The 12144-nt window shown below is 37.2% G+C and overlaps 1 protein-coding gene across 5 annotated transcripts in view; it reads left to right on the top strand.

Annotated features, from left to right (window-relative positions):
- Window positions 1-12144, top strand: part of HECTD4 (HECT domain E3 ubiquitin protein ligase 4) — a 107767-nt gene that overhangs the window by 34642 nt on the left and 60981 nt on the right. For all 5 annotated transcript variants that reach the window (XM_054006906.1, XM_054006904.1, XM_054006905.1 and 2 more), the window contains exons 9-16: window positions 897-1058; window positions 1161-1274; window positions 3132-3272; window positions 3656-3888; window positions 4411-4556; window positions 6992-7062; window positions 11157-11262; window positions 12013-12133. In XM_054006906.1, the coding sequence (XP_053862881.1) occupies window positions 897-1058; window positions 1161-1274; window positions 3132-3272; window positions 3656-3888; window positions 4411-4556; window positions 6992-7062; window positions 11157-11262; window positions 12013-12133 (1094 nt within the window). The remainder of the gene's footprint in view (window positions 1-896; window positions 1059-1160; window positions 1275-3131; window positions 3273-3655; window positions 3889-4410; window positions 4557-6991; window positions 7063-11156; window positions 11263-12012; window positions 12134-12144) is intronic.

Raw genomic sequence — 12144 nt, 5'->3', positions numbered from 1 at the left:
GGTGAGATTACTGTATGCATATGGATTTAAAAAATCTCGTGGATCCAGTTACATGTTGTTATAAGTTCCTCAGTTAAGAAAATGCTCGCTCTCTAACCAGTGGAATGTACATTTACACCACTGCAAATATTTTCCTAATGTTTTTGCACGTCCCCTTTAGATTGTGACAGGGAGTGGAAAGAGGTATAATGGAGATCTTGTAAAAGCTGTATGTTGCCTAGTAGTGAATAGGAGTGCTTCAGAAAATAAAATATGGGTTCCTCTTGAACAGTATTCAGAGCAATGTTGATCAGCTTTGGCTGGAACTCCACCCTCACCTTCTTGGCTGGAAGTTAGATCACCATGCTTTACTGGATATGGGACCAGGGTAGGGGGATTTCAAGGGATTTAAAAAGTGGTAATGAATGCCTCTTGTCTTAAAACTTCCTTGGGCTTTAAAATGTTGCTCATGATATTTTACCATCTTAGACATCCCTAGGACAGATTTTTGTTTGCTTCTCTGTATATTATACCTTCTATTAGCTTTTAGGTTTCTATTTTTTTCCCGATGTTGTTTGTTGTTGTCATCATCATCATTATGGAAACTAGGGCTTATTATTTTTATTCATATTTAAAGATTGTTTTATTCAAATTATATTTTAAAATGCCACTGAAACCATGCATGCCCTCTGAGGAATTATCTCCTAAAGAGTGGAGGGGATCTTTAGAGTCCACTGGCCAGCCCCACAAGTAACTTCCAAAGCCTGCAAAAATGTTAGATTTATCAGTATTTCTGATGAATTTATTTAAACTCCAAAACAGATTATATTTAGGATTTCTATCTTGCTTGCTCTCCATATCTTACTAATTGTTTAGAGAAATAATTGTTTGATTCATTGCTTTATTTAACATTTCAGCTGCTAACACTAGTTGTGGGCTACCACTAAAAATGTTACGAAAGACTCCAATGTACACATGTGGAACATATTTGGTGATGTTGGTCCCACCTCCAGGTGGGTCAGGCAGCTCTGCGACACGATCACTGTTTGGTGGGACAAGTGGTTTGTCATCTTTGAAAAGTAAGTTCTTTTTTTTGTTATCCTTACAGCAGATTTCAGAGACTCTCTTCTTTATCATATTTTAAACGTTTGAGAAATTAATTGGAGAATTTTTTTTTGAAGTTCTTGCTTCTAGCTTGGTATACAATATTTCGGATGGGCAGTTCACAAGCCGAGCGGATCTCATTGATGCCGCAGGAAGTTCACTTGGACGTGGTGCTCTAATACCAGGACTTGGTAAGAAATTTTTATGGGACATTCAGTAGTGGAGATAGTAATCTCTATTTTCTAAATTATTTCTTTCAATTTCCAGTAACTTCCACTTTTTTTTGGTAAAAATTAAATAAAATTACGACTTAGAAGATGTGATGTGAAAATTCTAAAGGAAAGCTTTTTTCCTGGTTTCTTATGCTTTGGTTTGCAAGTTTTGAAGGTGCACTCTGTCTTCTAGAGAGTGAGAAGAGGTATTGACCTTAGGTGGAGAGAACTTGTAAGATTTTTTTAATATCTGTTGTATTACAGACTCTTAAAAGAAAGTCAGTGTTTAGAAGATTTGAACTTTCCTATCTTCACTTTAAAAAATAAATGTATTAACCAGGAAGATGTTCTGCTTATATTTTCTTATTTCCCTGTGACTTTGGTTTTCACGACTTCACTTGCATTTGCATTCTGGACTTGGATTGCTTCTGCCAGCTCAATAGTCAGAATGATACAAAATAGAATAGGAATAAATTGTTAAACACCGGCTATGCTAGATAGCTGGCGAGGGATAGCTCAGTGGTTTGAGCTTTGGCCTGCTAAACCCAGGGTTGTGAGTTCAATCCTTGAGGGGGCCATTTAGGGATTTGGGGCAAAAATCTGTCAGGGACAGTACTTGATCCTGATGTGAAGGCAGGGGACTGGACTCAGTGACCTTCCAAGGTCCCTTCCAGTTCTATGTGATAAGTATATCTCCATATAATAGATACCAACAGGTTTTAAACAATGCTTAATTAAAATGTTAACTAGGATCTGTATAGGACTCGCGTTGACAAGGATCAAAGGTATCATTTTTTTAAATGTTCGTTAAAACACTTTGGCCAACATGTTTTGAAACTCTAGCGCAGACAGGGCTAGGAGTATGTTAACATGTTAATCAATCAAGCTGAAGGTTCACCTCAATCCGCTTAACGTCTGTCACAATACAACTAGTCCAGTCTACCCTTGAGTTTTGAAATGTGCTTAAATATCTTCTATCCTAGTCTAGACAAGCCTACAGAAGAATTTTCTGCAATCTCATGCAGTGGGGATACTGCCAAGTTCATACTTTTCCTCTCTCTCCTTTATATAATTTCTAAAGATCCAGCTATGACGCTCTCTTGTTTTTTCGATGTATTGTGCCCACTTGTAAGCTCCTCAGGCCAGAGGTCTGTTTGCCCACCACTCTTCATCAGTTGCACAGCACCATACATGCCACCAGCTCTAAATAACCTGCAAAGTAGTAACAGCAAGGCTATTAAATTAAAAACAAATGCAATTGTGAATAGAGATAGCTAAAATATTTGAAACTGCTTTATCTATTTTTCTTGAACAGCAGCATAAGCAGGGGTAAAAATTTTGAGGTCCATGGTAACTTTTAAAAAAAATTGAATGACATAACATTTTCCCCCCTCCCCCCCATGTCCATCATTAAGTACGGTAATTTTGTCAAGTGTCTGTCGTGCAACATGGTGGTGTCGACCCCTGAGCATAAGATGCTAGCCCCAGCATTTCAGCCAGTTGACTAATTGGTAGCAGGCAATTTGAGTGATAAGGACACAGGAATACGAAATATAGCACTTAAGGCATTTATTTGTTGGTGCATGAGGGGTTTGCACTAACCACATTAGGAAATTTTGCTTTAAAAGATCGTTATTCTTAACCCATATCTTTATGCAGCTTGATGTGTCACATAATGTAATTGAATTAACTTTAGAAAACACATTAAATCCACATCTGATATAGCAATGTTTGAATTGCTTTCCAAGAAAAAAATTCCAATAGAAAATACTATCATCAGACAACTTTTTAATAAATAAAAACTATTTTGATTTTTTCTGTATATTCTCTCTTCAGGTGCATGTTATGATACTATGAATAACATGATATGGACGTGCTCTAATGACTATATTGATCAATGGTGTAATCCTGGAAACCAAGCATTCCATTATGTCTGTCAGAGACTGGGAGTTAGTCATATCATCACAGAGCCTAGAGGTGAGCATATAGTCAGCACTTTGTATAAGTGTAAGTAATATATGAGATTAACGTAGTCTAAACTCACATAAAGCACTGAACATATTTCTTCAGAAAGCCACAAGATTAGTTACAGCATATTACAAAATTACTTGATCTTTATTGAAGATAAGAAAAAAGCTTTTTTGTGCATGTTTATTAGTTTTCTGACTTCTGCTTTTAACACTTCTAAAAACTTGAACAGAAATCTCTTACCTTTAATGCAGACGATAGCTCTGAAGGGCTGCAGAATTTAAGTGATGCTAATGATGGTTTCATCACATATTTTAAAAAGGAATGTAAACTTGATATATGCACCTCTGTGTTCAGAGAGAAAAGTATGTCCATTTATTTTTTTCTTTCAGGAGATGCTATAACCACAAATGAGGTTATCAACCAGTTACTTCACCATGTTGGTGCCATGTGCATACACCAACTAAATCTGCTTGCAGCCAGTAACAATCTCCCAATAACAAATTTTTTGGGTAAACAACATCCAATTGAAGCACACCATCTCAGCAGTATTTGCGACATCATGGAGAAAGCTATGGTGAATGGAGATACTTGCATTATACGCTGCATCCTTGTTGTCTTTCAGGTATAAACAAATCTTAAATATATTTTAAAATAAACTCTGGAAAGGAGACTTTAAGAATGCAGATCAACAAGTAAGCCTTTTTTTAAATGAATCATGACTTTGTATTGAGTAGAGAAGAGCTAATGGACATTAACCTAGAGATAACTTCTTATTTTGCATTTCTAGAATGTGTTCTAGTCTAAAATTAGACCCCTATGAGTTCTTATCTATGTTTTACAAATTGGATAAGATCCAGAGAGGTTAAGTTATTTGCTCAAGGACAAGGGTGGTTTGTCTAGTTTTTGTTAAGGCACTGATCACAGACTCAGTAGATCTGGATTCAATTCCTGATTACCACCAACTTTGAGCAACCTTGGAGAAATTATTTAGAGTGTTGGCCATAAAAATCTTTAAAGTTGGCCTAACTCTGCTTCCATTTGAGCTACTATGTTATAGGGGCTTTCCTGTATGAAGCACTTTTCTTGAGTAGAGAAGAAATTTGTTTTTTAATATTGCTGTATTTTCTAACTATCGTTTTTGTAGGTGGTTTTTAAATTTTTCTTCAGCCCCCAAACTGAGAGAAACAGAGACATTGTTAGAAGGTCTGGCCTTTTACTTTGGCAGTTATTGATGGCACCAAAGAGCCAGATTTGCCCTGAAATTCAGAAGGAGGTCTGTCTAGCAATCAGGTAAATACCAATGTTACTTTGTCAAAACAAAGTGAAACTAAGATCTTAATGATAGTTATGAAAAATCATAACCTGACTGTAGTTTCTTAGTTTACTGTTGTTTCTTAGTTCACCAAGCCATTTAAGTTAAAAATACAGCTAATCTGAACTTTATTATAAGAATTCAGGATTTTGTGTGTAAACTATGCCTGTGGCAAATTTTAGATAAATATGATCAGATCTTGCAAATTTAGTTGGTTTGGAGGGGAAGAAAAATGCAGGATGTTATATTAAGTGGCGATGGTGATGCAGTATGCAATAACTACATTATGCCTACTTTAAATTGCTCCTGCAGTTCCTATTGGCTACACTTTTTCTTTTAACCTAACCAGGAGTATGGTGTTAAATAGCTGTCATGTTTCACCCAAGAGTTGTCTGCATTTCAGTGACGGGTGCAGTGTGTTTGTGTGTGTGGTTTATATATGCTCTGAGGTGAAAGAATCTGTGTAAATGATGGTGGTTAGAGCAATGTTTCAGAAAGCAGATTTGAGACTTTTTTGGGAGGGTGACCAGGGGTGTGGAGACAAGTGGAGTGAGTGGGGTTTGGGGATGCTAGAGGTTGAGGATGATTTTGGAAAAGTGTGAAATGGGTTGCAAGGATGTCCAGGTGGCTTGGGGTGGCCGGAGACTTGTGTTTAGGGATGAGGAACATGTGTTGTATAGACGTCCTGGGATGGGGTGAGCCCAATGTCTTTGTATTGCGGCATCAGCAGCTAACAGTAATATCCAAGCAGATGCTTCAGCTCCCCAGCACACTGGGCACTAGTGCTGAAGGAGAAGTGTCACGGAGCCTGAACGGCACTGCGGTCTCATTTGAGCTACAAGCGGTGAAACTTTTCTGTGGTTTGTCATGACAGCAGAGTGACCAAGTTGAGGACAATAAAGTGGAAAAAATGCAATTGTGTATCAAGAGAATCCAAAAATGTGCAAAGAATGTTGTCTCAGGTGTCTTAATCACAGATTGTAAATCTGCTTTCAAGTGGGAAATCTTCCAAAGCTTGAGAACAAAATCTTCCAAAGATCAACCTGTGTGCCTTTCTTATAAACCACTAAGTTACAAAATGTATACAGCCATTTAAATGTACTAGAGAATAGTAGTACCTCTTTGGTTTGAAGGCCGTCTTTTCAGGTTTTATATATGCTGCTGACTGTTTACACAGCGGATATTCATAGAACAGTTAAGTAGTTGTTACAGTATTTGACTCGATTCATTGTTTTTGGTCAGCAAATACATTAAAGCATTGTAGCTTATGTAAGCAAAGGAGCAGATCAGTAAAGATCAGGAAGGATTTCTTCTTATTGTAGTAATAATAAATTCCAAGTTAACTTTGAGGTTCATATTTTCTGACTTAAATTTTGAATTAAATAAATTGTGTTGTAAAGTACTATGAAATGTAGGCTCTCCAGGTGGTGATGGCTATTCTAAGGCTACATTTCAAAGAGACTTGACTGTGATCAGTCTTGGAGTCAGTGACTGAGTTGGGAAAAAACTTCAGAAATCTTGGCTCTAGTTCACTCTTGTAAAATGAACAGTAGACCACACACTTATGTTTGGTATGAGATACATTTAATAAGGTAAAACATGTCCATATAGTAGCTCCTTTAACACTGCAAGCAATCAGGAGCACACGCCTGTGCACAAGGGTGATCTTTTACCCTTGATATGTTGAATATAATTTATGCAGAGGGGAAAAACTATTAAGGGGGGGGGGGAGAGACTATCTATGAGGTGTATCTATAGCAGTGCAGTTCCAACATTACTGTACTTCTGGCTCCCCACTTAATTTAAAGAAGGATTTCCATAATGGGTCAAAGATTAATGAGGTTAAAGGAGTTAATAGCAGTAAACGTTCTTGGCTACTGGCTTTCATTTTCCTATAGCTCTTATTTCAGATATTTGATTTGCTGCTTTCTACCTCTCTCCACAACTGTTCTGCTTGGATTTGCAGTAAAGCCGTCATCCTGTGTTTGACATTGGTCTGTTTGTTACAGAAATGACTGTGCTATCATATGTTACAATGAAGACTTCACTGTAGGATTTGTCAGGAGGGAGCAGATGGCTCAGAGAGGGGGAAATCCTCTGCTTATACAACAAAACTTCTTTGATTAGCAGAAATCACAGAGGAAACATTCGCAATTATATGACAGATAAATTAATCTAAATGCTAAGATGTGTTGGACATCTCTCCTTAGTATAAAAATATCTCTTTATAAAAATTCAGGCAACCATATGGAATAATTCTAAGGGTGATAGCTATACAATTGTAAGCTGCAATTTTTAATGTTCTGTTTCCCATGTTTATAATGGAACTATTTACCTTTCACTCATTATAAACAAATGTTAAATTCGACTTTTGATTCCTCCCTCTCCCCACCTTTTTTTTTTTTCTTCTTAGCTCTGGCTTAAATATCCTATATCCTGGAGAAGTGGAAATTAATAACTTACTTAAGTTGGTCTTGACGGAAGGTGAGTTCTTATTGATACTCTGGAGAATAATTTTTTAAATTTAAAAACTAAGCAGAAAGAGGGCAGTTTTTCTTTTTTCCTGTTAGTACTTTTTATTTCTGGAATTAAAGAAGTTCAGGAAAAAGGTTGAATGTTAGACTATCCTAAACTAGCATCTCCTTGGAAGTTATAGAATGTTTTAAATTCTCAATGCTTTGCCTGGATGTGTGGGGAAGATGAAACGCTGTATCAGAGTAATGGCAAGATCTAACTTAAAACTAGAAAGGTTTACAAATCTGTTTTGACATTATTCATAATATACTTTGTCTAGCTTGAATATTGTACCTAGTAAGTACGTAGCAATTCCTCAGAAAGGGCCCTCGTCATACACACATCTCCATTGTATATCATTTGAAAAATTATTTTGTGTATGTGTAGATGAGGGACAATGTGGAACTGTCAAGTGGTGTCGTAAATCTGTAGGTGAGGTGAAACAATGAGACTCCAATTGAGTGTCATTTTTTCCGCAGTTCCAGAAACATTGCAACATCACTGACTACAGTTTTTACTGTTTAAGTTAATTTCAGTATCTTAATGTGGTGTTCAAAGCTACCAAACGACAATGTAGTAAAATATGTGTATTAGTTTTACATGGGCAAGCATGTATTTTCCCCAAAAATTATGAAGTTGTTTAGCATGTGGCAAAAATGGTGAATACCAACATTTTGCAATATGCTAACATGAATTGTTTTCACATTGCACATTTTTAATTGTCAAAATCTCTCATAAGTGATTTTAATAGTTCTCTATATTTTCAATTGAAATTTGCTGACCACATCAGTCTCACTGAAGGTTGTGTAGCAGTAGATTATGTGCCCATAGTTCGTACTGTGTAGTGGGTAGATATAAATGTATGTGAATTCCTAATATAATGCTTTACCATTGGTAAGATTTTGTACATACAATGTAGCATCTAGTCTGCTTGATAGGTTTTAATTTGTAATTGCCTATGCGTGCAGTACTAGCCTTTGAAATATTCTAGAAATTAGATTTTAATTCAGTTACACATATGCACAGGTCAGTATTAGAGTTAGAGATGACAGTACACAGCTTCATATTATGAATATGTAAAAGCTATGAGAGAAAGAAGTGACCTAACCAGAAGTAATGAAGACTAAGTCCACAAACAAGTCCTTGCCTCTGTACTAAAGAGGGATGAAGAGCATGTTATAGCTCTTACCAACCATGTCATCAACAATATGACAAACCCATTTGACCCTGAAGCACATCCAGGGGTACTTATCAAAATATCTACTAAACTGCATGTGACATCAGTGTTACAGGAGCTCTACTGAAAATAGCAGATGTTGATGAAGAACAAATGGAGAGATATGTGAGAAGTGCACTTGATTCTGAAGAGAGACACAGCTTCTTCAACCGCCCAATCAAGAAATCTGGCATCAAAATACTTGCTGACCTGGCCAAGAAGAACAAATTTAAGCTTGGCATGGGAGGCACAATCACAGCAGATACCAGTTTTCCACAGAGCCTTGTCCTTTGCAAGATGCAATGATGATGTTTCAATGGGAATTGTTCTTAGTCAGCCAGTAAGACCTGTGCCTTTGTCCCGCTGATGGAACAATGAGAAGAACAGACAAAGCTGAATTAGGGTATCAGCTGTAAAATCAAGCTGGAATAATTCATGAGCTAAGAGCATGCAACAAAGAAACTACAGTGTACATCCGAGATGCCATAGCTGTCATACAAATGATGACTGAAGACAAATTCCACACGTTCGATGAATGGGCTGCTGAGTATATGAGGCAGGTCCAAAAGGATTTGACAAAGCTAATTCTGTAATCGAAGTCTGAAGACAAATATGACAACAGTAACTGTGAAAACTGCAGAACGACAGTGCTGGACAGGATTTAAGGATGGATGCAAGAAATACCAGGCCATTGGTGGATATCCTGTGCCTCAGTGAAAAAAGTTTCTAAAGTTAGCATCCAGTAAGCAGTCACTTGTAAAATTCCTCTGTGAATTTATGGTTCAAAATCTACCTGACAGTGTAGGAGCACACCCAACACAAATACTCCTTGATTGAGTCTTTTCCAATGGTGAAGGAGCAAAGTCCATCACCAGTAGAGGTATTGCAGAAGCCCAGGACTTGCACAGCACTCAAGTGGAAGTGGACAGAAGAATGCTTCTGCATGATGTATATACCAATATGGCATTTGAGTCTCTTTGTATCAAAGAAACTGTAGTAATTAGGTTACCTGATGCACATGTTTTGATCCTTGCTGTTCTCTTCTTTCCAAGAATGGAACATACAGATAATGTGCAGATTGAAACAGGTACCATTACCAGCACAGCTGACAAGCGTTGCTTCATACCCGTGTGTGCAATTTGTGATGCATGTACTTCCTGTGTACATATTAACAGGATGACTGTGTCATCCCGATTTGGTGCTCGGGAAAAAAATTATGTTGTCAAAACAAAGGGGACTTACCACTTAAGAGATCTTGCCAAATTGGAAGAGAGTGCTGGACAAGCCACAGTTTTTGCAGCAAGGAAGTTGGTAACAGTGCTGTGGTCAGACAAAAAAAGAAAAGACCCACAGAGACCTGAATTGCTTGTGCCTCAATCTAGCCATCAAAAAGAACAAGTCACTGGCCAAACTCTCACCATGTGAGGACAGTTTTGAAGAGCTTGTCAAAAGAGCATCTTGGCAAACAAAGATTTGGATGTCTTTGCACATAAGTAAACCAGATATTGGATCACCATTGCAACACGGGTGGAAAAATATGGATGATGAACTACTTCCTGTATTCTTCAAGGGCCCAATGGCATCTGAGTTTCTAGAAGACCTTATTTGTACCAGTAGGGGTCGCTGCACAGTCAACTGTCTGTAGCCAGGACAGTCTTCCCTGCATAGACCTATGTACATGCCAAGGCAGTAAAGACTATGGTAACCCACTCACTCCCAACAGAGATCATAATGATGAACAAGATGATGATGATGACGATGATAACTAAAAATGTCACCAGTGCTAAAAAAAAAATTATATAGCACACAGGTTAAGAAGAGAGTGTCTGTACATCTGGGTATATTGCTTAGATTATCCACAATACAAAGTTTGTTTTAAAAAGTCATAAGATATATATAGTGCATAATCAGGAATAACTCAAATTAAGGTGAATAAATTTAGCAATACAGTTTAAATATTAGAATCCGAATACTCGGGTACATCACTAATGAAAAGTTATACAGAGAGTTGGTTGTAGAAAGCAAATATAAGAATGTGTGTAGATTGTCCCTCAGTAATTGAGCATTTAGGGTAGATTGTGCAGTTGAAAAATACAATCCATGAAGAAAGTATTTCAGTTACTTTCCCCACTGCGCTTCTCATCAGCACTGCAGCTCATCCCTCCTGTTATTGCCGATATCCGGTGATGCGCTCTAGGTAGATGTCGCTCGACCACCTGATGGCGTCCAACACCATTAGTTGCCGCATCAGCCGAGCATAGCGCTGACCGATTCTGCATTCTCTCAACACTCGCTCATTACTGGGGTCCCATGTGCCCAATGATACCTGTACAAGTTTATTATTAGATTTTGTTTTACCCTTTAGATTGTTGTGATGCATTGAGGTTACAAAAAAATCCAATGTTATGTCTTGAAATAATACATAGAGTCTTTAAATTAATAGAAATGAATGCAAATACTTCAAAGTGGTCATTTTAACGTGTTGATGGTGTCATTAGTTATCCCCATTTCTGTGGAAACGGCACTGGTTGACAACTGCATATCATACTTCATCTTAAAATAGACACTATAAGCTTTGATATGCATGTGTGTAGAGAGCCTATATTGTCAACCACATTAGTGGTATCTTCCACTCAACTAAAATCAGTGAGTCGTCTCAAAATTTAAAACAGTACTGCATATGTAGTAAGTCCCAAACTGCTTGTATGTCTTTGGAGAATCACAATAAATTGTAAGCATAGTTACTGTTAGTCTGTAGTGTATGTCCAGCAACATTCCTTATGAATTAATAAAAAATTGTATCTAAAAAAGGCTGTTTTACAATATTTTTCATGTTCTGCCATTGTAGGAGAGAGAAATAGTGGGCTCTCCCAACTTCGTGATGTGATCCTCACTAACTTAGCTGAACAGCTTCAGAACAACAGATTTGGAAGTGAAGATGACGATCATTACAGGTAAAGTGAAATAACACAATTGTCGCTCTTAATTTGTATTGAAGTGCATTTGGCTTGTCAGCATTACTGTAAACTGAGTTACTTTCTGTCTAAACAACTGATTCCCTTTGTTATTGCAGTTTGAGCTAATGCTAGCCTTGTGTACATACTGTACCGTTTGCTAAAAGCACTGAATTCCCCGGAGGGTTTGAGGTATTATGGAACTTTGGGAGATTTCTGTAGAACTACATAAGTGGTTTGGAGGAGATTTTTGTGAATTCCTCGATAGTTAAATGAGAGCAGATGACATTTTATAATCTAACATTGCGCTCCATATTACTGTGTTTTACGTGTCACTCTTCAGCACTAAGACTATCACCCTCAAGAAGCTCTAACGTTTACTTAAAGATTGAAGTTTGGAAGGGTTTTCTTTTTATTAAAAAAGAAGGCTTCACTTGATATGGACTCTCTGGAGGTACAGTGAGCAAAGTGAATGCAGAATGTACTGATATTTTAAACAAGCCAGAGCTATATCTATCTTATATTATACTGTGGTAAGAGACATTTTATTTTTCAAACATCTTTGATATCAGAGTGCTTTGGTTGAGCATATTAGGGCTTGAGCATCTCTGATGCAGTCATTCAGTCAGTGTAACCTAATTTGTAATATGATTTGTCAAAACTTTTCAGGTGTGTTGAATGTATCGGTCATTAATTTTCTTTAATTATAAATCATCAACATCTCCTCATGTCTTTCCTGCATTTTTAAAGACTAAACGATGAGCTTTTGCACTACATTCTCAAGATTGTTGTTCGAGAATCTTGCATCTTAATCACCAAGTGCCAAATTGTATCTAAAGATGAATTTCAAAGACTTCTTTCAACTGTGCCTGTAAGTAAAAT

The sequence above is a fragment of the Malaclemys terrapin genome, chromosome 16, assembly GCF_027887155.1.
Source record: "Malaclemys terrapin pileata isolate rMalTer1 chromosome 16, rMalTer1.hap1, whole genome shotgun sequence".
Lineage (NCBI taxonomy): Eukaryota > Metazoa > Chordata > Testudines > Emydidae > Malaclemys > Malaclemys terrapin.
This window is presented reverse-complemented; position numbering and strand designations above follow the sequence as displayed.